Source organism: Sphaeramia orbicularis, chromosome 11, assembly GCF_902148855.1.
Source record: "Sphaeramia orbicularis chromosome 11, fSphaOr1.1, whole genome shotgun sequence".
Classification (NCBI taxonomy): domain Eukaryota; kingdom Metazoa; phylum Chordata; class Actinopteri; order Kurtiformes; family Apogonidae; genus Sphaeramia; species Sphaeramia orbicularis.
The window spans coordinates 44,288,117-44,315,830 of NC_043967.1; the positions used below are offsets into that span (position 1 = coordinate 44,288,117).

At 38.9% G+C, this 27,714-nt stretch overlaps 1 protein-coding gene across 2 annotated transcripts in view; it reads right to left on the reverse strand.

The window, feature by feature from the left end:
- Positions 1-594: 594 nt before the first annotated feature.
- The window catches only part of stt3b (STT3 oligosaccharyltransferase complex catalytic subunit B), a 108,480-nt gene continuing 81,360 nt past the window's right edge, over positions 595-27,714 (reverse strand). For both annotated transcript variants that reach the window (XM_030148244.1, XM_030148245.1), the window contains exons 7-16: positions 27,115-27,261; positions 21,218-21,266; positions 20,398-20,552; positions 18,913-19,124; positions 16,216-16,403; positions 15,262-15,433; positions 14,568-14,741; positions 12,681-12,794; positions 8,255-8,461; positions 595-2,057 (exon numbers count right to left, since the gene is read on the reverse strand). In XM_030148244.1, coding sequence (XP_030004104.1) covers positions 1,983-2,057; positions 8,255-8,461; positions 12,681-12,794; positions 14,568-14,741; positions 15,262-15,433; positions 16,216-16,403; positions 18,913-19,124; positions 20,398-20,552; positions 21,218-21,266; positions 27,115-27,261 — 1,493 coding nt within the window. In that variant the 3' untranslated portion in view covers positions 595-1,982. The remainder of the gene's footprint in view (positions 2,058-8,254; positions 8,462-12,680; positions 12,795-14,567; positions 14,742-15,261; positions 15,434-16,215; positions 16,404-18,912; positions 19,125-20,397; positions 20,553-21,217; positions 21,267-27,114; positions 27,262-27,714) is intronic.

Consider the following 27,714-nt stretch of genomic DNA (forward strand, 5'->3'; position numbering starts at 1 on the left):
GCAAATATGACTAAAAAGTACTTAATATTTACTTGAATTTCCTGCTCTTCTGCATTACTTGTAATCGTTAAATGATCTAAACTGCGCTGGTTCACAAGCAGAACGCATCTGGAATAAAGACGAGGAGCTTCAACACTCAAAAAGGAAAAAAAAAAAAAGTACAAAGTGCTAGTTGGTGATGACTTCAGATAAAGTATCGAGTCAACATTTGAAATGCTATGAATTAATCAGAGAATGGGTGTTAAACAAAACGAATATTTATCTGAATTAAACGTTCTACTTCAGGACAGTCTGCACATGAGGGTCACTTTTCCCTTCTAGTGGAAGATTATACATGTGTTACTTCATGTTTATGTCGAAGCACTTTCATCTGGATAACTTTAGTCCACCAGCACCTCCACACAGTTTTATAATATAAGTTTTAGCAGATTTTTTATCAGATGAAGGTTATTTCCATTAAATGCAGACCGGTGCTGTAGGCAAGACAATATCAAACATTTAGACAATTATTAACTCTAATATTTTTACCTTTTTCGTGAACAAAATAACTAATAATCAGTAGTGAAGCCAAACAGATTTGTTGTATATTCCACACAGTGACTGGACTACAAACTAGAGTTATAATTGTAGTTTGTTTTTTTTATATAATTAGGACACAGCTCTAGTCTCTCAGATGGTCATTTGTCTGTTCTTACAGATCTTCTCCTGACCTCAGATACATTTCAGTTTCAGTGCCTGTGAACTAACTCCCCTTCGTCAGGTGAATATTTCCACATTCCCATGCCTCAGTCTGGTCAAAGCACCCAACCCGCTGTGTTCAAATTGATGAGCCTTTAAAAAAAACAAAACAAAAAAAAAAACAAAAAAGGAAAAAAACAACTAACAAGGTAGACAGTCACACATTACCGAGGTGATGAAGACCAGAAATGAGGCACTAGGCTTACTCGCTGAACCAGAGAGCTCCCTCTGCAGGAAGGGAGGCCTAATTTAATAGAACTACTTCTTAAACACGACGTCTCGCTTCCGTCTTTAAAACCCTAGCAGCAAAATGTACAATCTATGCAATTTATGAAAAGGGGGACGGGGGACATTGTAAAAATTCACATTCATTCTTTCAACAAAATCTCAAGCCCCCTCTGTACAAGAATTATTGCATTCACTGTTCTATTTGCTGTCATACAAAACAAAAAAACAAACAAAAAAAATTAACAAAAAACAGAGAAACAATCACGTAATGAAACCCAGAGAAATTGAAAAAAAACAAACAAAAAAAAACTGCATATTTAAAAATCACCACAATAATCCAATATATTATTATCCTTTTAGACATTTTCTTTACATAACATATTTACATATCAGGCCAATTTTTTTTCCTAAAGAATTTGTCGAAAAGAAATAAAGACTGGGAGCCAGGCGGACGTAAAAGGAGATGATGATAAAAGGTTCATTTTACAGACAGTGGCGTTCCTCCATATCGTATACTGTTCTCTGTACACGGGTCAGGAACAAATCCTCAGCTTCTACTCCAGCGTTTCCCCTCCCTCTCATAATGAGTTCACATGTGCCGTGGAGCAAGGTCGATGGGTCTTTGGTGCAAATGTTCCTAGTCTTCTCCCCTTTTCCCTTCACCTCGTCGCGAACCAATCCCCGTACCGTTAAGTAGTTAATTAACAAAAATTAATCGATGCCAAACTGAGTAGAGCAGCCCTACGCCACACATTCAAGTACAAAAAAAAAAAAAAAACCCAAAAAAACAGGAGACAATTAAGCAAGACAAAGGTCCTCGGGATAAAACAGATAGCACTTCTGGAACTAGCCAGATATGACACTTCAACTTCCTCAACACATGGGGGCGCGCTAAAGAGAAGCGCTTCAGATCAAGTGCTGGGTAGCAGCCCCTGTGTTCTTCTTCATTGGTTGTTAGAGGTTTCTTCGCATGTGTTCGTTTGTTTTCCTAGAAGAGTTCATCATCATCGTCGTCATTATTTTTTTTGTAGCTTCTTGCCTTTCCTCAGGACGAGCTTGTTCTTGATGTGTCCTCGCTTCCTCTTGGCGGTCTGGGCATAAAAAACACAAAATAAACATGTTACTAAATGTCCTAACACCTGGAGACGCGAACATCAATAAGATCCATCGAGCAGAACAGTTTTTTTATAAAGTGCTGAGTTACATACAGGGTGGGGAAGCAAAATTTACAATGAACATTTAGTTGTTTTTTCTCAGCAGGCACGACGTCAATTGTTTTGAAACCAAACATATATTGATGTCATAATCATACCTAACACTATTATCCATACCTTTACAGAAACTTTTGCCCATATGAGTAATCAGGAAAGCAAACGTCAAAGAGTGTGTGATTTGCTGAATGCACTCGTCACACCAAAGGAGATTTCAAAAATAGTTGGAGTGTCCATAAAAACTGTTTATAATGTAAAGAAGAGAATGACTATGAGCAAAACTATTACGAGAAAGTCTGGAAGTGGAGGAAGCAACAAAAAACGTACCAAAGCTTTTATTAAAGCTCTCAAATCCAAAATCCTAAAGGATCCAACCAAATCCATGAGAAAAATGGCAATTGAACTTAAGGTAGACAACAAGACTGTTAGAAATGCAGTAAAATATGATTTGAAGTTAAAATCTTACACATGAACACCAAAACACTTGTTGACAACAGCAACAAATCCAACTTTAGCAATTTTTGGGAATCATGTTTATGGCCGCCTTCTAGCCCAGATCTAAACCCTCTGGATTCTGCCATTTGGGGCATTTTAGAACATGCTACCAATAGAACACCACACAACAATGTCGACTTTCTTAAAGATACTATTAAAGAAGAATGGGAGAAGTTGTCACCCGAATATTTGAGGAACACTTGCACAAGTTTCAGGAAGCGTGTGAAGGCAGTTATTGAGAAAGGAGGAGGACACATAGAATAAAAACATTTTCTATTATGTCAATTTTCTTGTGGCAAATAAATTCTCATGACTTTCAATAAACTAATTGGTCATACACTGTCTTTCAATCCCTGCCTCAAAATATTGTAAATTTTGCTTCCCCACCCTGTACATACAACATACAACTTTGAACTACAACTACATTATTTTCTCCATTAATTTTATTTGCTTAGGTTTTTTTTTTTTTTTTAATTATTTGGTCTTTAAAGTAGTAAAATATGTGGACCAGTGTTTCCAAATCATCACCAGCATGTCCTGAGACGTCACATTTGGTTCAGAAACCAAAGATATTCAGATTACTGCCTCAGAGGAGAGAAGACGGGGTGTCAAACATACACCCACGGACCAAAACCAACCCACCAAAAGGTCCAATCCCAACAAAAATTACACTGAGATATGAACCGTCATGATGTCACAGTTGTTTTAGTTCAGCGGTCACATACAGACCAATCTGAACTCAAGTGGGTCAGACCAGTAAAAAAATAATATAATAATAACAACTCCACACTTTTCTCTTTGTTTTAGTGTAAAAAAAAAAAAAAAAAATTAAATGAAAATGTTTATATTTAGAAACAAAAAAGTTGGAATAACCTGAACAATCATGAGCAAACTAAAATGTCTTAACGGAAGTAAGTGTAATTTTAACAATATTCTACCTGTGTTTTTATGTTGATCTGTAAGATGAGATGAACATATGTAAATGAGAAGCTGAGGCATAATATTACTAAATTTGCACTTATTTCAGGTTGTTCCTGTTATTTGCATGTTTTTAAAGGATAGTTTGTAAACGTGAACATTTCCACAATGTATGTTTTACTTTCTTTACTCTAAAACATAGATACCTGTTTGGCGTTGACATGAATGTCTATGAACCTTATGTAGTTTTACTATAACGGTTTCTCTAACTACCCGTCAAATCAAATCACTTTAAATCACTTGAAATGTGTAAATACTGTACATTGACTTTTAAAACATTTAAAATTTGACAGATTTTTAAATTAAAAGTGTTTTGTTTATAGTATTGTACAGCAAGTGTTTTTTTAAGAGTATATACTAACCTTAATGTTAATGTGGTTCCTAACCTGCCTGTTTTGTCTTATTGTTGTATGTAAACTGCTGAATATTTGAATTTTAATATTTTGAATTAATAAAGTATCTATCTATCTATCTATCTATCTATCTATCTATCTATCTATCTATCTATCTATCTATCTATCTATCTATCTATCTATCTATCTATCTATCTATCTATCTATCTATCTATCTATCTATCTATCTATCTATTTTTTTATTTATAAAGTTTATTTGATAGGGACAATGCAAATTACAGAGTATAACTTCTACCCGTTACAAACAAACTGTAGTAACTGATGATTCACATAAAAAGATTATAACTATTACTAGTTTCCATCTCCAGTCCCTGTCAGGCTTTTAGTAGTATAGGTGATAATGTTATTATGTGACTAGTCTGACCCACTAATTGGTCTGTCTGTGACCCCTGAACTAAAATGAGTTCCACACCCTGGTCTGAAGTGCGTCTTTACCCCCTGTACTGACGTAAACACCATCCACTGTATGAGTCTGAAACTGCAGCAGGAGCTGATCAGTGTGTGAATGTCCACTGTGGATGGAGGACAGCTCAGGGATAGAGAATCCCTTAGAGGGCACTTATGCAGAACCACATGAGGCTCTGAAGGGGATAGTTTGAGTTTTCCTGCTGTTTTACTACCTGAAAAAGGCTCAACTAAAAATCAATATCCATTTAAGTTTGGGTTATATTTAGAATATTTCTGCCGTCATATATTCCCATGGGAGACCGAAGCCCTGAAGCCTGTTAAGCTAACAGATTTTACAGACACAAAGAACAATTCAGCAGCCTGTGTTTTTATGTCAATGTGGTTTAAATACATGCTTTTCCAACACATAAGAGTGTGGCAGCTCAGAACAGAGGGACGCTTCAACCTGTTGGAGAAACAATGAGGTCTGACAGAATCTGACTGAAGGACAGAGGACATGAACACCTCTGATTACAGGCTTGGACGGCCATTTTTTCCCCCTTAAATACAAATTTCATGACGTAGAGCTGCCCCACATGTTCGACTCAGAGGTGGGAACACTGAAGAAGATTAGAACACTAGTGGAGGTGGACTGAGCTGTCCTCAACTGTGGGTTTTTACATGTTTGTTCATTTTTACATGTATTATCCAATTGTCTTCACAGCTCAAAGACACGTTTTAGTTTTAAATGTATTAATTTAATAGTTGACAACTCGTTGATGAAACTACTAATTATTGTGATTTACATTATTTATCTACGGTCAGATATTTGGTATCATATATAAACCTCATCACAGTACATGAGCTTATATTTGCATTTCCCACATTAGAGCTTCTGTCTACAGCAGGGGTTCCCAAAGTGGGGTAGGCATACCCCCAGTGGTACTTGGAAGAAGTCCAGGGGGTACTTGAAACTTTTGGGGCAAAATACATTAAATAAGTCATCATGTACTGAATACAAAATAAATGATGAGAATCAATGCTGAAATATAAAAACACAGTAGTTTTATTGTCAATCATCTTGTTCATTTCTATTTTATTATTTAAAATGAGTTTGAGTTGCTAAGTAATTATTTTTTGTTGATGAAAGGTTCATTTATCAGTTACTGACCAATATATTTATTTTTCTATCAATGAAATAGGGCACTTTACAGTTTATATTTTACACACAAAATTGACAAAAAAAGTGTTATTTTTTGTATATTAAAGTTAAATATATGTTGTTTGTTTACAATGTTTTAAAAATATAAACAGCCACCTTTGGCACTGGAACAAGTTTTGCCTAATTTTTTTTCCAATCAAAAATGTTGAACCAAGAGTTGTGGGTACTTGGATAAAAAAGTAAATTTCAGGGGGTACTCCACTGTAAAAAGTTTGAGAACCACTGGTCTATAGCATAAAACACCATGTACAAATTAAGTACAATACTGTTTGATTAGAAAAGTAGTAGCAGTAAAAATAGTAATAAATAACAGCAGTAGTAATAATAATAGTAGTAATAACAACAACATGAACACTAATACACAATTGTCAGTTTTATTAAAGGGCAGAGAAGAAGCAGACAGATTTTAAGCATTTATTCTACAAGAGGATGCTAAATGGCCTATTCTTGAGGAATTTATGTACTTTACCTTGAAATCTCAAAGAAATAATGAATGTGCCTGAAACCTGAAATGAAAATAAATCAGCTGAACTGTCTAGGTTCTGACTAGCCCCGTTCTGACAGTCCCTCAAGGTTCCCATTGAAAAGCCGAGTGCTGTGAGCTGCTCTTTAAAAGGATGTGACACAAAGCTGTCAGTCATCAGCTTTAAAGTCCTCTCATTCTCTCTGAAAACACGGGAGATTTCACGCATTAATCTCGTCTTTCGGCAGCTTATCCAACTTTGTTTTGCTAATGCACAAGTTGCTGTTAGAAGAGGAAAACATGTGGTCGCAAGCCAGAAAAGATTCGAAAGGATCATGTTTACACACACTTTAACAAGAGAAGAGACAGAGGTTAGTTTGGGAAATCTACTTTTCAGCCTCCGGACCATAACTAAGGTAAAACTAAGAGTGAAAAAAATTATATGAAAGTAAATATTTAAAAATCACCATGAACTAAATCAAACTGCAGGTAAATCATGTTTGATGACACTGATTTTTTTCTTCTTGTTTTCATCATAAAACCAGAATAATTCAAACTAACTTAAAGGAGCTGCGTAGCATTTCTAAAAGTGTCATTTGTTTCAAGTTTGAGTGTTTACAATTAAGGGTTTTGATGCTACATCAAAGACTGTGTTGTATTATAAAGACATGACCTGAATTTATTCATGTTCCTGTCTAAAATTGGAGCTAAGCTAACAGAGTTATAATGTAAACTATCAGCTGACAGCATGAGAAGATTAAGACACTTTTTTTGTCAAAATTACAGGTTGTGAGTTGTTTATTTTTATCATTTGAAAGGGAAAACTTCATAACACCATGGTACAAATCCGGGTTATTTAAAATAATGAGCTTCACACTTTACTCAGTGACTTTTACAGTCTGTGACGACTGGAGGGTTGGTTTGTTGTTGTTTAGGCCGACATGTCTGTGCATCTCATGTTCGCTTGCTTAAGTACCCTTTTCATTACAACAAAAGTAAGGCCATGTCCACATGAGACCGCATCTTTTCCTGTCCGATCTTTTTCTTTATTTTCAAAAAAGTGCTCCGTAAACACAGAGTAGTTTCAGGAAATATCTGCGTCCACACAAAACCACTGAAAATGCCTGAAAACGATGTAGTACTGACGCCAGGCCTGTATGTGTTGTTATGCTCTCGCAAAAAACAGAGAAGACGTGGAGCATGTGCCTAAAGCTTACTTGGTTCTACCAGGTCTGATCCAATATTCCCTCCTAGTTGCTCCTCTTCGCGGTAGATCCAAGAGCATGTCATGAATATTGTTAGCTATGGTTGTTTGTTGTTCATGATAATGAAAGAGCAGCCAAAAATTTGGATTCAATATTTGTAATAAGCATGAGCACTACTCTGTCGTCCCCCTTTGTTGTTGTTGTGAAGTGGCATCTTAGTTCTGGGGTGAAAGGTTAGAGAGGTGGGGCTATGACATCATCCTTTTAGAAACGTTGTAGTTTGGTCATACAGACGAAGACGCAAAACCAGCGTTGTCAAATCTGTCCACTCAGGGACCTGTATTCAAAAAGTTGTGGTTTCAGTGACTGAAAACGCTGGTTTGTGTGGACGAAAGGCCTATCTAATACAAAACTTTTGAGCATACGACCAAAACAGTCTTCGTACAGACAGGGCCTAAGATTGCATCTTTATCTTGATCTTTAGTGCATCTATTGACAACACAAACCGTGGAGGAAACAGAGTTAATTTGTGGTTTCACTGTGGCTGTTTTGCCGTCTAAAGAGATAAGCTAACAGAGGTAAGCTAACCTAAGAGTAAGAGTTATACCAGACTGAGTTTTTGTTTGTGGAAGATAAAAAAAGACAATACATAGCTTTACAAATTATTTATACGGTCTGTGGAGAAGTAGAGTTGATTTGTTGGCTTTGGTCGCCGTGGGTGCATTAAGGTCATGACTTATTCCTGCTGGTGATGGTTTGAAATATCAATACTACACAGAACCCTTTCAATGGAAAAAAAAAACTCAAACTACATATAAAACGATTTGAGCACACATACAACTACTTAACTGAAATCAAACACTAGACAGAATAGATCAAACCTAAAGGATGAAAGTGAATGAAAACTACTGGACCTTTTTGGACGTGTACTTCTGCTTGGACACTACGCTGCGCAGCTTGTGGTCCAGAGGCTCCCGGTTGTCCAGGTTCTTCACCTTATAAATCCTGACCAGCCAGTGTTCGGAAGTGAAGGCCTCCTCCAGGTGCTTGAACTTTATATCCTTGTTCCCGATCTCGGCGTTACGTGTCCTGTCGAAGCCGGGTGGCGTCCGGAAGTCCAGCTAAGACACCGAAGGACAAAACAAAGCCTTACACCCAAAGAAGCCCCTTGACATTTGACTAATTAGCTCACAGTTAGCTCTGCCCTTTAGGGAGAATACCGCCTACATGTCCTTTTTATTGATGAAAACTGAAAAACAAAGGGAGGAAACCTGTACACAGAGGACAAAAAAAAAGCCAAGATGCAACTTTATATCTAATTAAACTTAGCCCGCAGCAAATCAAATACACAATTATGATTAAAAAAAAAAAAAAAGTATATTAACATGCAAAGTGTGACTATTCTCAGATGGCACTTGGCTTATAGCATCTGCCCTTTGGCGAAAAGCATTCCACCCGCTACGAGCCTCCTCTGTACCTCTTATTCTGCTGTTCTGAGGCTTCTACTGTTACCGTGTCCTTCTCGCATGTGATTTGCCCTTGCCTCCTCCACTGTGCTGTACATTTACACTATACCTTCCCGCTAATGGAAGGTATCTATTCTCTTTCCATTCTGCACTTTTCATCTGGTTTATTTGCCATCTCCTCTATGCCCTCGCCTCTTCTCTTTATTATGCATGTTCAATATTATCCTTTTATCTCCTCTCTGTTCACAACCAACTGCCTTCTCAACCACGTCGCTGCGGCTCATCCAACTCTACTCGTCGTCTTTTTCCTAACGTCCTCTAAACCTCGGTTTCCCCTTGTCACATCCTGTTTCCGTAAACTTAATCTACTTCCCCTTCACTCTTTCTTTCTTCCTTCCTTTTCTTCCAGGGCTTACTACTCCTCCCGTCCTGTCTCCTTCTGTGTCTCTATTGCTTTTTACCAAAAACAGCTCAGTGAGATCCAGAGCTTTGGTTGTCTGTCCGTCCATCCGTTCGTCTGTGAACGGCAGCTTCACTGATGTGATTGATGGTTTCATTTTAACCGCGGTTGTCAGTCAATAACAAAAACATTTTCAAACTAATTAATTTGCTGTGATTTATTGCCCTCATTCCTTCTGCAGACCGACGCTCGTGAAATTTCCCAACAATTAGCATCTTTTCACCTTTAAACACAGATTCTCTCCTGTGAACAGATTTACAACAGAACCACCAGGACTGGCTGTGAGATTGAAGGGCACGCAAAGAAACGAAACAAGAAGCCTATATGATCCAATGCCATCTGAACTGAACTGCAAAGCATCAAAAGATATCAGATAGTAGCTTATAAAGCACAGACTGATGAGTATTTTAATCGAATAATTCACTGTATCCCTCCTATACATTTAGTTATTGAAAGCATCCTGTTTACATGTAATGAGCTGCATATGAGTTCACAACAACCTGATGTTAAATGTTTAGTGCTAGTTCAACTTAAAAGTGACTTGGAAAAAAAATGCAGAAATTACTTTTATAGTTTCTTTTTTGAAGACCTTAATTAAAATTCCTGGTTTTGATCAATTTGAGAGAAAATCTGGGGAATGACAACAAACATGCCAGTGTGGTGTGACTGTAAAAACCAAAACCCAAATATTTAAACCTGCACAAAAATGAAATTTTTCAATAAATACATACCATACACTATTACAATGCGTAACCATAGGTTGGGTAATATTGTTTTGCGTTAAGCTTTGAGCTGAGTTTTAAAAAAAAAAAAAAAAAAGTGCAAATACTAGACTTGCACCGATTAATAGGCCATGGTCGGAAATTGGCCAATGTACATGCACACCACCATCCGACCGTAGAGAGTGAAACTTAAGACACTTTACTAATTCCTCTAAGTCTCCCACTGTTGTGCACCTCATTTTCCTTTTCCATAACTTTGTAAACTTTCATTTGATGGGGCAGGACATTTGTTTAAGGGGGCATTACCCACTCTTTCCCCTGCGGGTAGCCTGTGGATCCACGCATTACTACAAAGCATGTAGAAGTTGTGAGTGTATAAATGGTGTTAATCTGGTCCATTCAGCGCATGGGTTCATCATCCTGTGTTCCACATATGTAGAGACACTTGCTTTTTTCCAAAGTTCTGTTATATTATTTAAAAGTAAAACTGGGTTGCAGTGTATAATCTGTACGGTGTATGATAATGTGTTACTAAAGCAGATGGTCTGAGCCACGTCAGAATAAAAATTGGGTGTGTATGATAATTTTCCTTCAAATATGATAATTTTCAGCTGCTGGTACAATACGGGACTCACTTAAACCAGGCGTTTCAATCAACGCACCTGTTTTCATACAAAAACCTGGCACCTGTTTGAACAGTTTTCATCTATTTCTAAAATAAATGTTCTAAAGGGAAAGTTACATTGCAATGACTTGTGTGTTGTACTTGGAAAAAATTACATCGGTATCGGCCATTCAAGCACCCTACAAATCAAAAATCGGGATCAGCCCAAAAAATTGTTATCGGTGCAAGTCTAGCAAATAGTTTTTCAATTGACATGAAACAAACAAACAGAAAATGTACATTTGAAGAAACTTGACCCATTATTTAAAAACTTTTTTTTTTTTTTAACTACTTCTGAACTGCTCATCTTGTATGTTCAGGTTTTGAGCCTCAGAAATATTCAAGAAAATATAGCTCACGTGGATGCTACTTGATTAATAAAAAGAGTTTTACTAATGAAAGGTTATTTGATTTGGAAACAGTGAGCCCATTTCCATACACATCAATACACCGATCACAATCCGATTTCTGGAGTTATATAGTATGATCTGATATGCTTTATTAGATAACAGTAGTAATCTGATTATGAGAAATCAGATTAGCACACATGCTTTTCTCCCCAATACTATGATGTCTTTGTGCATGGATACCTGTTAATCTGAATAATTTTGCTGTTACAGCGCATGTGTAAAAAATTTTTTAAAAGTAACTAAAGAAAACAGAAGTGATGTAGTCAAACATGAGCGGAAGATAATAATAGCGTCACTAACATACTAGAATAGAATCTTTATTTTGTCAGTAGTAGTTTTACACACGTAAACATGCACCACACACCGAAATTTGTTTTCTGCCTTTAACCCATCATTAGATCATGCATCACACATACATTGCATGCTAGGAGCAGTGGGGGGGTTAAGTGCCTTGCTCAAGGGCACATTAACTAATGTCACTACATACAGGTATGCACTCCAAAAGAAACCAGAATGCCATCCCATATCTGAAGTGCATGTAAACACATCAGATCTGACTATTCCAATTATCTGATTACTCCCAGTTATTGGATTTTCATAGTCAATGGGCTTATTGATGGTACCGAGAAACTTGTATCAACTACTTAAGACTACATCGTTCCAAACATCAACCACTTGTTAATTTTTGTGTGACATTTAAAATCAACCACATAAATAATGTGCTGACTTTAATTTAACCCTCACTGTTAATTCTGAAAGTGCCTTTTATAGTTATTAGCTGATATTTTACTAGAAAGCTGCAGAATGAAGGTGTATATTTTCAAATTTCTCCACAATTTTGGCTCGTGCAGCTTTAATTGTGTTTACTTTTGTCTGGTACTTTATCTTTCCAGCATCTACACAGGTTTGAGGCTCTAACTTGTGTAGTATAGCTCACTCTGTGCAGCGCATCGTGCCTCCACCTGGAATAAAATGTGCTATATAAATAAAGATTTGGTTGGTTGCTCCCTTGATTCTCCCATCTCCACCGAGCTGTTGGCCGAGCTGCATCGACAGCAGGGATGTAAGCACCTGGCAAGAAGGATCCCTCTCATCCCTCCTCTGCCTCGTCTCCTCCTCTACCTGCCAGAAGTAGCCATGGCACATTTCAAAGCCTCCGCCAATCCGTCATATTCCTCCTCCATCCTTGCATTCCCTCTGCGCCCCCCGTGTACCTCGGGAGATCCCCAAGGCATCTCCTTAAATCCTCTTCTGTCTGTCTGTCAACCAGCTTTGCTTTTAAGATACAGTAGCTGGAAGTTTTACACCTTTGGTGGCGGCAGCTGCTTGTTATTCTCAGGTAAAGCAGCATGCTGCATAAAATACAGTGGGAGTCTTCATCCCTTTGATGACAGCAGCTGCTTGTTACTTTCTGATCTCGACTTGACACGTAGCAGCACCTCATTATTTGTACCTTTAAATTGGATCATAACCCAGTGAAAAACATCTCTCTAAATACAGTGGAAACTTTTGTTCTCGCCCTGGGCTGACCAAGACATGGAAAGTGATCAAAGACATGCAAAGCTGGAGAGATATTTGTCATGTTTCACAGCCGGAGAGTGAAAACTTTCCTTCTTACCTGCATTTCTCCGAATCGATAATAGGACATCTTGTACATGAGGCAGTTGAGCAGAGTAGGTGAACCGGCCTTGTCCACCCTGAACTCTCCCTGAGGGGTGAAGTAGTCACTCTCCTAAAGGATGATAAGAGGGGAAATATGGGGAGAATGAGAAGATAATAATTGAAATGATAGCAGCAGGAGGTGATGGTACAGGTCGATGAGTCTTGGAAAACACGAGGCTCCTGAAGGCAACTGCCTGATTAAAAGTGAATGTGTACTTTGCTCACATAGGTCATGACATATAAAATTAATTTGGGAGTTAGTAGAGGTACTTATCCATACTCAGTGTCTTAACTACGGTGGAGGGAAGTCTGTATGCCTCCGGTTAGGTAAAGCAAAACTGCAGCTAGGGGTGTGCGATATGACAAAATTAGATTGTGAAGGATTAGAACGTATCATCGATCCGACAAAGCAGAGAGATCGTGGAATTGTCTATAATATGATGTAGTCAGAGCCATAGAGTATTCAACGGCTCTGGATGTAGTTATGCTGACACACAGGTGCATCACGTCGGTTCACGTTCACGTCACGTGGATTTCACATTGTGCAGCTGGAGTCATGGCTGACAGTGAAACGGATGAGTTGCTTCCTAAAAAGAACTCCACTTCCATTGTATGGAATTGGTTTGGCTTTTCCCCAAAGGACAAAGCGGAAACAACAGTTATTTGCCAAATTTGCACAGACATGGTTCACACGCTGGATGGCAACACTACGAACCTGTTCAACCACCTGAAGAGACTGTATCCAGAACAGTATAAGAGCCAAACTGCTAGAAGACCAGCCCCCACCGCAGCCAGAGGCAACAGATAGCATTAAATGAAAGCAAACGACTGTAACACAAGCATTTAGTAAAGGCACTCTATGAGAAGAGTAGCAAACAGTGGAAAGAGGTAACGGAAGCAGTGACTTTTTACCTGCAAAAGATATAATTCCCTTCAAAACAGTCGAAAACAAGACGTTCAAAAGACTGCTTAAAGTAGTTGACCTGCGGTACGAGCTGCCCAGCCCTAAATACTCCTCCAGCTCTCCTTTGTACCACTGACAGGGAAATTGTTTGGTTACACTGTTCAGAAACTGGCAAATTAGTCTCAAAGATCAATGTAAAAAATCCTGATAAAATCGAGATTGTGATTTTATCTTTAAAAAAATCGTGATATGATATTTTGGCCACATCGCCCAGCTCTAACTCCAACCAAACATGGGAGTTTCTGGTCTGACATTACCTCAATCAATTAGTTTGGACCCTACCTAACATGTTAAAACGCTTATGTTCTGTGAGGTAAAACGAGGTGGAGAAGATGGCGACATAACCACAGCTCCCACTGGAAACATCAGTTTAATTGCAATCTAACAAGGTAAACCAGCAAAATACTGTAAATATAGCACACACACACACACACACACACACACACACACACACACACACACACACACACACACACACTCCTGTTGGTTTTCGCTGTGTAGGACATTTTTGTGGCTAAAATATATTTTGCAGCTGCCCCTGTCCACACTGTTTTCCTCCAAACATGGAATGTGTCGACTGCCTTCAACTGCAGCAGCACATTGACTAAGACTAAGCACCTCATACACCTACACTTTAAGAAATTCACATTGTGCTTGTAGACTGTATGTGGAAAAGTTAGCATTCTAATAAAAAAAATAGTGAACAACATTTTTATTAATACTTCAGGTTGAACTGCTGAGCTGAAATATGTGAAATATCACTATGAAGCTTCAATGTAATTAAAAATGTACTATTAAAGAGCAAAAAATAGAGTGAAAAGGAACCACTGATTTCGCTCTATACACCAGGATTATATAGATATTAGCTGTCATGCTCACCCTGATGTCCTTGGGGTGCTCTCCTTCTGCTATCCTCACCATCCACAGGAACTTATTTATGTCATCTCCTGAATAGCCTATTACACCTCCGAAGATGATCAGGACGTAGTCAACATCCAGAGACCTCATGATTTTATAGGCTGCACTTTCATTGGAAGACATGGCTTTCCCCACCTGACAAGAAAACAAAACAATAACAAAAATCAAACAGAATTTATCTGTAAATCAGGTTTCTTGTTTCACAACATTTTTCAGTACAGAAAAAAAAAACAGAAAACAGGAATAGTCAAACAGAGATCCATCATGGATTCTCTGTAATTACATCTCTTGTGGACAGATGCTTATGAGAAAACAGGCATCAGGTAGGAAGTAAAATAAAGAAGAAAGCTGGAGGGCTTTAAGTGAAAGACAAAAACATTCCTCTCCATTTGGCAGCAGGAATAGAAAAAAAATAAATCAAACCCAAAGAGTCTGACAGCAATTAACTGAGATCCCTCCACAGCGGAAATTCAATGGGAAAAGTTTAAGTAAACAAGATTATCTGGCTTATTTGAGGTAGCAGCATTGAACAATGTAACAAGAACATGCTGTTATTCACTGAAGAGCATGCATCTAATGGCTGCAAAGGAAATTATCTGTTTGTATGTGTAGCCTTTCAAAGCATAAAACAGAACAAAAGAGACAAAAGGCTCACCAGCGCTATATGACTGTTGTTCCATGTGTTGTTATCTACCAGCGTGGTCCTATTAGCCATTCCTGCTATCTGGTAGCCGTAGTCCCACCAGGACATAACTCGCGCATGCTCGTCTGTATTCTGCCTTAGCCAGTAGTAGGCCTCCCTGAAGTCATCCAGGATGTTTCGTGTCCTAACAAGGAAAATAAGGTTGACAGGTAACAGCGTTGACAGGCATATGGCTGCTGAGGTTATTAATATTTCAGTTAAGACTTTGAATAAGAAGGGCAACAACAGCTGAAAATAGAGCATCCATGCATAAGAAACTGAGGGTTAAAAAAACACCTAATACTTGAGTGGATGAGTCCTAAATTTACCTCGAGGAGCAGAAACAGACGTAAAGCTGAGCAACCAATTACTTATAGGTATGCTAATCATATTATGACTGTGAGAATGCATTTGTGTGTGGGAGTATATGTGTGAAAAAACAGCAAGTGACAGCTATGCTGCTCCCAGTAGCATGGCTAAAGCATTGTCTGCGAGCTGCGGTAGAATTATTAAAATATGCATGAGAACTTGCATCTACCATTTAGTCTGGCCTTCAATATTTCCCGCTAATACTTAAAGAGAATAATTATGCCTGTAAAAAGTCTCAGAGAGAATAATATATCAGCTTTATGTGAATTCACAGACAGTCCAGAGATGCTTTCTGTGACCTAGAAACAGTTAGTAAAGAAATCACATTAAAGCTTTTAGGTGCACATATCAATATTTCCATAAACCTCTTATGAAATATACATGTGGTCTCCGTGCATTCCTGCATGCATGTGTGCACGTAAATACACCCACACTCCTTCTAATTTGCATACAAGGTGGAACAATCCCCCTCTGTTATAAACTGCTACACGCTTGAGTCTTTGCAGGTATTTACATCCATTAACACATTATAGCCAAGTGTGTGTGCAGAATTCATACCCGTCGTGGTTGTATGAGGCGAGCACCACGCTGGGGCTGGAGTAGGCGTTACTGGTGACCCAGGTGCAGTGGACGGCGAACATCATGAGCAGCATCAACATGAGCATGGTGACTATGGACTTGATGTTTGGGCCTAACCCCTCTTCTGCCTTCTCCTGCTCGGACACATGTTTACGCACCTTACCGGCCTGCAGGGGGAGACAAACTTTACTATGAAGGAACAACTAAGTCTGCTTTTCTACAGAGATGAATTATTTAAAAGGAATAAATTATTGAATGAACTAATTGAGCAGAGTATCTAAGAGCATCCTCGTGTTTCCTGTGCTGTCTGAAGACACATCAGCGAGGATTATGAAATGAACCCTGTAATGAGTTAATATTATTTTATACTGGCAGCAGAGAATTATTAAGGCAATGAAATCCCTAAAGAGGAGGAAATCTGCACATTAACATGACTCACCAGCCGCACCTGCAGTTACTTATTCTGACAACTAAACAGCTGGCTGAAAGTGAGCGGAGACAGATGAAGAGGAGATGGCATAACAGAAGAGAAACCTATGTCACTGTTCAGACTCGAAAACGCAACCATTAACTCACTTGATACACAAAAGATGTTGAACAGGCACTTAACCCTAAGCATCTTCATTAAGAAAAAACATAAACGAATAAAAGACAGCCAAGGTGAGTTTCTTTGAGTCACTAAAACATAATGATTGCATTAACCATGAAACAGAAAGTATAAAACACGCCTCATATGTGAGGTACCGTAAATGCAATGAATTCCAATTGTAATATGTAGATTTTTATTTGGAGCTGCTCTCATATAGTGTACTTCAATATTAACCTACAAGTTTGACTGTAACAACGCGACTACGAAACTGATATCTGGGTCTCACGATAAAGGATGTGAATACAATGTACAGTATGGGCCCAAAATGGCCAAATTACTCTGTATAAATTGAGCACGAGGCAGCTAAAAAATATGGCACTAGCATCAAACAGTTGCTGCTGATTCATAGATGAATCACAGTTTAGTTACACTGAAGGGCAGCGAGAAGAGAAGCTGACAGTTGTGTGAATGATTCATCAAAACATCACTGTGAAAGGACGGTAAAGGTGTAAAAAGTCAGAGAGGATTTTGGCAAAACATCTCAGGGACTATTTGCTCACTGACCTTTTGAGGCTTATTTACTGATATCATTATCTTAAACCAAGTCATCTTCAAAGCTAAATCCTGCAGCGGTAGTGTCATGGCCTATCACAGTGACTGGAAATTGATCAATGCAGTCAAACCCAGCTCTAACCAAAGATTCATGACAAGGTGAAAAGTTGCAGTGGTGTGAAATGACCCGTCGTGGCTCGACATGAAGCTGGCTGATAGTGGCGCTTTTGCAGATCAGCTTTTCAAATTACCAACGGTTGGTTGCGTGATATATTTCATATTTTTCAGTATTAACAGGATGCAGCTCACCTGTCAGTAAGAAGCACAGTGTCATCATCAGATGGTTCCCCTGCAGTCTCAGTGGTTTCCTTTTATTTGCTTGTTAGTGCTAAATCAGACACTATACTCTATATGACTGTTTTTTTCACCAGTTCATTGACACTAGAAATGAAACTGCAGCCAGTAACTCACCATCAGTATTCTTATTTATATGTCATGATTTTACGACATATATCCAGTTACAAAACCCCTGAAAAAGTGGTAGTGTGCAGGTCATTCCACCCAACAGCCATCTATATTATAAAAGCCAAGTGGCCTCTGTGTGTGTGTATGTGTCCGGGGATTCACACAAAATCTGGAAAGAGCTGACTGCTGCAGTTTAGCATATTTATGTATTTTTGGTCAAGGAAGACAGTAGCAAAAACAGCAAGTTGATAGGACCAGTGTTTTGAGAGATATTAGTAATTTTGGAATACAATAGCTTTACAATCACATTGCTATGGCCAGAACGCTTTGGCAGTGACTGCTGGACAAATGTGGTACAACATGCACAAATATACAACAGCAACATGGGACAGCTGTGGCTCAGTTGGCAGAGCGGGTCGTCTAATGAGCAAAGGGTCATCGGTTTGAATCCTGCCTCTGACTGTCCACATGTCGAAGTGTCCTTGGGCAAGACACTGAACCCTAAACTGCTCCCAGTCAGACCTGGCAGCTCCTTGCATGGTGTGAGCAGCCTACTGGTGTATGAGTGTGTGTGTGTGTATGTGAATGGGTGAATGTGAGGCTTTATAAAGCGCTATGGGCACCATAAAAGTGTGGAAAAGTGCTATATAAGCACCAACCATTTACCATAAAAACTACCAGATCTAGAACCTTTGGATCCCTTCGGGTCAACATCAGACCATATAACAGTTCACAGTAACAGTCATATTACATAACAGTACTATTATACATATTTATATAAATTCCAAATTTCTTATTATTATTCTTATTTCTCTTTATATTTCATTTTTTTGTTTTTTTCTACCTGTCTTTTTTCTTTGCACTTGCCTGTTGTACATAGCTGCTGTAAAACTGAAATTTCCCCACGGTGAGATAAATAAACTCTTATCGTATCTTATTTTATTTTAAAAGCTCAGAGTGCCCATGCTACGAAAATGATGCTTCTTATTTTCAGAACTTTGCCCCATTGTGAATCTTCGGTCTGAACGGGGCTTAAGGTGCATTACATAAACTGGGGTAATCGTCTTGACCTTGTCGTAAAGATTGCCCGAGTTCCTCTTGTCATCCTCGTCGCTGCTGTCTTCAGCGGGAGGCTTCTCCCTCTTTGTGTCGTCTCCCATGTAGTGCTCGAAGACACTTGAGAACGCCACCGCTGACAGCATGCACACCACCGGAGTCAGTGTCAGCATCAAGCGCACCATCACACCGGCGAAGTAGACTGCGCTGATGGCGTACAAAGCCACTGGAAGGGAGAAGAAAAGAAGACGAGGGTGGTGAGAGGTGTGAAGCAGAGAGAGGAGTAGAGTTAGAGGAGGAAATGAAGATGTGAACAAGAGAAATTGAGCTGCTAAAGTAATACAACATAATCAGTCGACAAGGTAAAAAAAAAAAAAAAGCAGCTGGCTGCTTTTTGCCCTTGAAAAGTGCCGACCTGGCTCAACAGGTGCACGGCTAATCAATAGCTGTAATTGGCTGATTAAGTCTGAGAGAGAAACAGACTGCTTCACTAATGCTTAAAGGTTCCGTGCCCTTGATCTGAGCTGTCTTACTTTGTAAACACAAAAGTTTGGTTGGAGTTGTTTTTTCGGCTCAGTCTTCATTAATGCCTTCCTTTCAGACAGTTAAGGGTACTCCAGCTCCAAGTGCATCACACTCCCACAGACAGACAGTACAACAGAGGATATTTACACACATCCACACACTAAAGTGAAGTTATTGAGCTTCCGTTGGATGATATTCCACATTAAGTTTGTACCTAAAAGACTACCTATATTTAACCTACATATAATGTCTTAGTGTTTCTAAAATAAGGAAATAATTGGTGGTTTGAAGAGGGAAAAAAATCATTAAAACTTAAATGTGAAAAGCTGACAATGAGTCTCTAAGCACATTTTAGTAAAGGGTATACGCAACAACAAAGATTAAAACTGTGGCCAATCAGATGTAGTTTAGTTAATGACATAATTATCAGATTGCATAGAGAAGATCTGGAAAAATTCCAACTCTACAGAATATATACTAAATATTTCACAAACTTCATTTTACCAAGACACAAAATGAAAGGCATCGCACAAATACAACACATTTTTTAATGTACTGACTGTAATACCAAAATAAAACTTACCTACAGTTTTATTACCTACAGTATGTGGCTTTATTATATCACTAAACTTAGTGACAAACTCCTCCATAAAGATATATTTGGTCAGGATTTCGATGCTAAGAAAGCAGATTTTATATTCTGTGGGATTATTGAATCTTAAAGTCAATATTTGATACTGTAAATCTGTAGCGTGTCCATTATTGTAATGAAAAACTGGGATTTTCTGCATCTCTGCTACAGTTTCTAGGTATAATACTCTTAGGTATATAGAAAAAACAAAACGGAGCTCTATTAACAAGACACTGCTCAAATTAAAGGGCATTAAACTATTACTAATCTTTGAGACTATTGAAGGGAATATTAAATTTTCAGCGGGAACTAATGAGTTTTGACTTTGTTCCACATCTCATACCAAACACCCGTTCGTCATTGATGTTCTTGATGCAGAACCAGAGGCCTGCTGGAAAGGTGCAGACCAGGATGTGAAGGTCGAAGAAGAAAGACACCCACGTCGTCGGCTGGTGCTCCGACACCGACGCTATGATGGGGATGTGGATCTTAGCGTAGCTGGAGGGAGGGGGGAGGTGGGGTGGGCGACAGAGGGGGAAGAGACAGGCAGGATGTAATTCATGTTGGACTAAACGTGTTGGGAGTGTTGAGACAAATTATACAATAGATCCTCCTGATTAACTCTAGAATAATGAAGCAAAAAGATAATTTAGCTCCCGAGCATCTTCATGGGAAAATCTGAACAAATCAAGCTACAAATGAATTATAATTTCTCCTTTTGCTGCAGTTTCTGATCTGTGTGTTCCCTCTGTGCTCAGGATGAGCTTTTACAGCAGTTTCTATGCAGTTTTAAATATTTCCCTCTAAAGTGTTTTGTGATTACAGCTGGGAAAGAGAAAACACACAGCGCATTAAGGAATTAGTATCAGCCTCGAAAGGAAAAGCAAAAAAAAGGCATCCCATTCTGCTTCAGTCAGCAAACGGGGGGAGAGAGAATTGATTGGGTGTGCTGAAATATCAAACACGTTGCAGTGCATTTGGAGAACACAGGGTGCCTGGTACAATTTAGAAGTAAGACAATAGTTCAACACAGAGCCAATGCTCTACGGTTTCCCCCTTTGGGACCGTTCGAGGGGTTTTATAGCTGTCTTGGAAAACACACACACACTCAATTGAACAAGTGTTTCATCGATGGTGGGAGTGTGAAGGTCAGCAGAGCTTACCCGGTGTCCCAGAGCGAGTAGAAACGACCACTCCACGGAGCGATGTAACCTAAAAAAAGAAAATGCAATCAATAGCGATAGCATGCCTCTCAATGATCTGCATTCAAACCTTTGGATGCAATGAATCTGCAGCGGTTCACGAGCCTGGTGCGACTGTCTTAAAGAAAACAGACATAGTGACAGTGCATAAAAACTCTGCAATTGAGGATTATTTTTAACATTCAGCTGATTATTGTACAGTCTAATTGTTTAGCAAATAATGTCTGTTCCCAAACGGTTATGGAGGAAATAGCTTTTTTACAGCAATCCAAAACCCAATTCACCATCAAATACGAGGGGGGAAAAAAACATTTGCAAAATTACTGAAACAAAAATTGATGGATAAAATAGTTTGGAATGATGTTTCCCCTGGCAACGAATGGATTAGACTCTACAGCTAAATAATAAGACTATAATGTAAGTGTAAGCACATTTAAGTGTTTACTAATGTATTTGTTGACAGCTGTAACTCCCTCCTTTATGCACTTGGACTAGTATATAACCCATACAATAAATGATTCATCAAACACTTATATACTGATATACTGTTTTAAACAACAACTAGTGAAATAAAGTAAAAGAGGGAAAAATGCAGATATCGGCAGTTTTCTTGTTTCATAGCTTTTCATAGCACTTTAAGGTGATTAGACTTCCAGAAGGTATCTGCAGGTGTGAGGAAGACAAATGTATGCATTTTTAAGACATTTTTCAAGGCAACTTTCACCAAATTTAACACCATTTAACCTTTCTTCCATCCAGCTGACATTTTATTTCCATGTCTCCATGACTAATGTTACTGCTACTGACGTCAAAGCTGCTAAAGCTCATACCTAACCCCCCCGCCCCCATGAATGATGGTTGGTGGCTCCACTCATTCACATCTCCATTATGATAAAATTCCACAGTAATTGTAGTAATATCATTTATTGTGTCCTTGAGTTCAAGATTTACAGATTAACGACCAATTTAAAGGATAACCAAGGCTATAATTAAGACTTTTTAAAGGATCCACATGCATCCTGTTAGATAAACCAAAAAAACATAACATTACATATTGTATTTAGTCCATTTATTGTATTTTCTGGACTATAAGCCGCTACTTTTTTCTCACACTTTGAATCCTGCGGCTTATACAACGATGCAGCTCAAGTATAGATTTTTATGGGCTAATGGCCTCCAGGGGGCACTCTAGCAGGAAGCGCAAAAGCGAGACAGACAGGTAGAAGAGGTGATGCGAAGAGAAGTTTTAAGCTTAACTTTTAACAATCATTTTCCACAAACCCTCAATATGGAAAACACATGAAGAAATGCATATGATGCAGCTTTTAAGTTAAAAGCAATCGATCTGTCTGTCCAAGAAGGAAATAAAGCTGCTGCACGTAAGTGCCATTGAGAGCGACAACAGAAGAGAGACTGAGAAGGTGTGTGACGGAACCTTTCTGAGGCTGTTCAACTCCAACACTGAAGAAGACGACTTCAGGGGTTTCAGTGCATAGAAGGAAGATGAAGCTAGCGATCAGTGACTTTTCTGGGTTTTTTAACCAGTTACTGCCGTGTTACAGGCACTGTTTGGAAAAAAGCAGTTAAGGTATATAAATAAATATTTAAATAATCTTTCTGTTTACCATCTTTCTGTGTCAATATCTCATGTTACAATGTGGACACCTGCGGCTTATAGTCAGGTGCACTCTATAGTCCAGAAAATACGGTAGTTAATTATGCCAGTTTATTTTATAGCCCAGAATCAAAAATCTGAATGTAGACCCAACCATCACACATTGAAGATTCAGCAGACATAGTCTGATGTCTTAAAAACAAAACAAAACATAACATGTCTGTACTTAAAAACCCTCGGCCTTCAGTCCACACCAAAGTTTTTGCACTTAAGGACAGACAATGGACTGATGACAATCCCCTTCAGCGAGGACCGAGGGTAAAAACTAATATCTATGCCAAGGCAAAGCTAATGTAAAGAAGATCATTTTGACAACCAAGCCTCACCCCAAGAAAAAAAATAAAAATAAAAAAACTCATGTGTCATGGCTAAAACTGTCTCCTATTGACTGTTTTTAATTACTGGAATTGACTTGTTTATAAATGTAACTGAAACCATTTAAGCTGCAAATGAGACTGCACAGGGCATTTTATGTGTGCATACAAATGTCTTATTTTGGTTTAGCTTTGATGTGGAATACATTTCAGCTTTGAAATGTTGCCTGGGGGTTTGCGCAGACACAAACAGACACACACACACTCACCCACAGACACACACGTATGTTCTGACAACACAAACAAAAGCCTAGGCTTCACATTTTACATTTGGTATGTGTTTGCATCAGCCTGTGTAACGATCATTTGCCTTGTTGCTCTTTTAAACGGAATGCAACTAATTAGTTTAATAACATATGAAAAAAAAACAAAAAAAAAAAACACAACACTTAATAGAAAAAAAGCTCTGAAGCCGGCAACAAAAAAAAAACATGAAAAAGCGGCAGAAATACAACGAGGCAGCTGTTCCGTGAGGTGATCTAAAGGATGACACTGATTTAACCAATCAATACTTGGCTCACTGTTAAAAACCCACCCAGCCACTACGCTGTAGCAGCTTTATGAAATGAAAACATCTAACAGACCAAAGCAGGACACGCAAAGCTTCACTCCAAAACTGGCAGATTACCAAACAGCCACTGACTCCCACAGCTCAATTCAGATGGCTGACAGATCACAGCGTTTACCAGACGCCCAGTTGAAGCCAGCAGGCTCGCTGAACTTGATGTCAGCATCCACATGACTGACCAATCAGCTCCAAAAGCCACGCAACCAATACTGGGACACCAGTATGAGATGTAAGGTGTCAATGTTCTGCTGATGTACATAATCTGCACTGACAGTATGTCACATTGTTCTAAGTAAATAATTTCTTGGCTTAAGGGTCAGACCAAATAAACCACAGCCACATTACCGAGGCTGACACATTTATTAAAGCCCATTATCCACAGCAGGCAAGTTGTGCATAATTCTAGCTAAGTGAGCTCTTTGCCTACAAGTAAATATAATCCGCCTCCTTCAAAACAAAAGCAGCCAGTAAGCAAGTGAAATGCTGTTGACAGGTTTGTTAAATTATTAAACAATTGGTAGGCTAAGGGTGCAAGTTAAACCGGTTCATGATTCTGAAAATCTGAAGTACCATACTTAAGCAGAAGGCAAATAAAAATCAATAAAGCCCACGGAGGTAACATTTAAAAGGCTGAAACCTCCAGCCTTCCACTGTGGCCCTAAACTAAGGCTGTGCTAAGTAATTGGAAAAACATTAACAAGGGCAAAGTTCAAGCAGCTGGCTGTGTGCATCTGGGATCAACCAGGCCAGTCGAAATAAGAAACTCAAGTCAAACTTTTATGAATAAGAAAATTCAGCAGCTAACTGTCCTCCACTGCTGAGAGCTCAGTGACTTTTAAAGTTGTAGCTCTCATAATTCTTGCCTGCAAAAAGGTTGTCACAAGTAACTGGTTAAAAACCCTCTTCGACCACAGCAATGGCTGGATATTATAGAGGAAATATATACCATGTAAAAATTAATCTTAACATCTGAGGATTAAGGTGGGAACTTTAAATCAAAGATGGGAGAAATGGACCACATTTAAGGACACTAGTTCTTGTTACCAGATCTGATGTGGAAAAGCAGATGAACACATATGGACTGCCCCCCCCAACCTTGTTGTTTGTGCTCTGTTTATGTTGTCACTGTGCTGTAAAAGGGTTTTAAAAAGGTTAGAATAAAAGTAAAAAAAACAAAAAAACAGCTGTAGCTCTCATACATTTCATATTCAGATACAAAATGCCTACTAGGTTTCATTTTTGGACAAAATGGCGTGCTAACCAAATGCTGCTTAGTGCCCACTGGGATGGCCTGGAGGGCAGACTGTCGGGAATACTGTCTGAGTGCACTGGTACTTTAGATAAATCAAATTCTCCAATGGCTGAAATCCCAGATCTGGATCACCACCAGAATCTAGTCTACTGATCCTTTCACAAAAGGCCTATGTACCCACGAAATTTCTGCCAAATTCAATATTTGTTATTTTCTAGCACATTATGCTACTGAAGGGCCAAACAGATGGGGACTGAAAACATAAACATATTCTGTATAGTTTAAAGGTCATTGTGTGTAACAGTAAGTGAATTTGACATCAATACTCACAGGGCAGCAGAAGGAGAAATATGGCTGAAAATAGATGTTGTTTAAATAGTTTGCCTTTGCAGTAGCCCTGTTTAAATTCCATTACTAGAGGATGATCCCACACAGTGGTACTGGGCTCTTAACCTCACCATCTTGTGTACCTTAGAAATTAGCTATGTTGCTGCATCTGATTTGTATGAGCACCTGCATAAAACCCAGAAAGCTTTCTCAATATTGCCCTACATAAAATATTATGGCTGAAACTGGGCTGATAATGCTATAAATTATTTAGTTTTTGAAGCAGAACAGTCCTAACACAGAAAGGTAGTCCCCCTCAATCATCACTTCTGACCCATTAGAGCCGTATGTTATGTGTTTACCTGCAGAGACCTTGCCCTCTGCTTGTATTTTCCCATTTTGCTGTGTTCAGCATGTTTGTAGGCTACAACCTTTGATCAATGGGTGTGTAGCCCCCACCCAATAACAGCACAGAGGGTGTGAGGGCAGCAGTTTGGGTTCCAGACCATAAACAGCTATGAAAATGGTGGACACAGAACCCCAGAATGCAAATAGAGTGAGGCAAAATGCCAAGCAGACAAAGCTCATTCCAACCCAAGAGTGAATGTGGTGTTGGCTTTCACCCGTGGGCGAGCACTGAAGTGGGTGAACAGTGGTGCCAAGTTGGCCTGTTTTCTGCTGGAGAGGTAAGTGGTTCACTTCAGGGATGCACCAGTTGAGATTCTGGGTTAAAACCGATACCTATGTTTAAAGTAATTTATCTGACAGCTGAGGCAAATACGATGCTATTTTTTGTGTGCGTTTGTTGCCATTCCTTCCTCTTTTAGTGCCAGGGAGTAAAACCATGGAGCCTTTGACATGAATGTCAGAGGGTGATGAGAACCAATAAGAAACACCTTGAAGAGGCAAAGAAAATGAAAGTGATAAAACCTAGAAGCACTGTTGTTGTTTTCAACACTGGACATAGAAAAGAATGGACTTAGATGCTGAAATTTCAGTGTTTCTTCTACATGGGTGAATTTGATTATGAGGCTTATGAGGGTATATAGTTATTATGTGATGTTATCATCTTTGCTAAATTGCCATTTGTTGACCAACAATTCAGACTAGCAGATCTTTAGTGCAGCGATTGACAACACACATTGTACAGACAGTGGTGATCTGTGTTCTAAAACCAGAGCTAAGCTAACAGAACTATAATGTAAACTATCAGCTAATAATCCATGTGGAGATTACATGTTATTTTAATCGACTGTCAAAATTACTGGTTATGAGTTTATTATTTGAAAGAGAAAAATTCATAATACCATGGTATGGATCTATGTAGTGTAAAACAACGAGGTACACAGTCTGTGGAAATATAGTGTTGTTTCAATGTTCAGGTCTGTGTATCTCACATTAGCTTGTTTAAGTACTCTTCATTATAATAAAAGTAGCGTTGCGAAAATACCGTACAATGCAGATATGTGAAGTCGTACAACCAATGTATGCCAATAACTGCTAGTGTTGAAAAAGCACCCCTGGGGGGGGGGGCAAGTTTGACAACATATTTACAGACAGTAATGTGACAAGTCATGCTGATCAAACCTTCAATACAGCTGTAAACTCTGAGCATTTGTACTACGTGCACAACTGTGAAATCATGCATGTGCTGATACACACCTGTATATGTGAGATAGATCACTGTGAGGAAGACCACGCCTGCAGCAAGAGACACTCCAAGGAAGAAAAGTGTCTGAAACTCCTGTTTGGTCAGCCTGTCCTTCAAGTACTGCAGGAAGGCATAGGCTTGGAGAAGTGCAAACACACCTGAGAGAAGCCAGACAGAAACAAAACAATGAGTAATCATACGACAAAAACTTGCGTAGAATTTTGAAGAGGCCATGTTCTTGCAGCCTCCTGCAGGGTGCAAAGGAAGATTCATGGTTACGAAGCACCGCTGTCGATTTGGCAGAATTTTTGATAAGCAGTTCATGATTGTGCCTTTGGCTGTTCATGCAGATGCAAAGACAAATTACTGAGGGACGGCATATTTCAAATGCATGAGGCATGTTTGTGTAAATAAGCCCGTCTCTTTCCCTCGCCTTGTCTTTCATTTTCAGCTGCTTTGGTCACACTCCTCTTTCCTCTGCTCTTTTGCTCTGTCACTTCCTCTGCGCAGTTTTCTCTAGTGTCTGTGTTTGGCTGGTGAAATCGAATAAAAAATTGAAAAGAGGCCAGGTTTCATTCCCTTTCGTCACCTCCCATGCTTTGACAAACCTT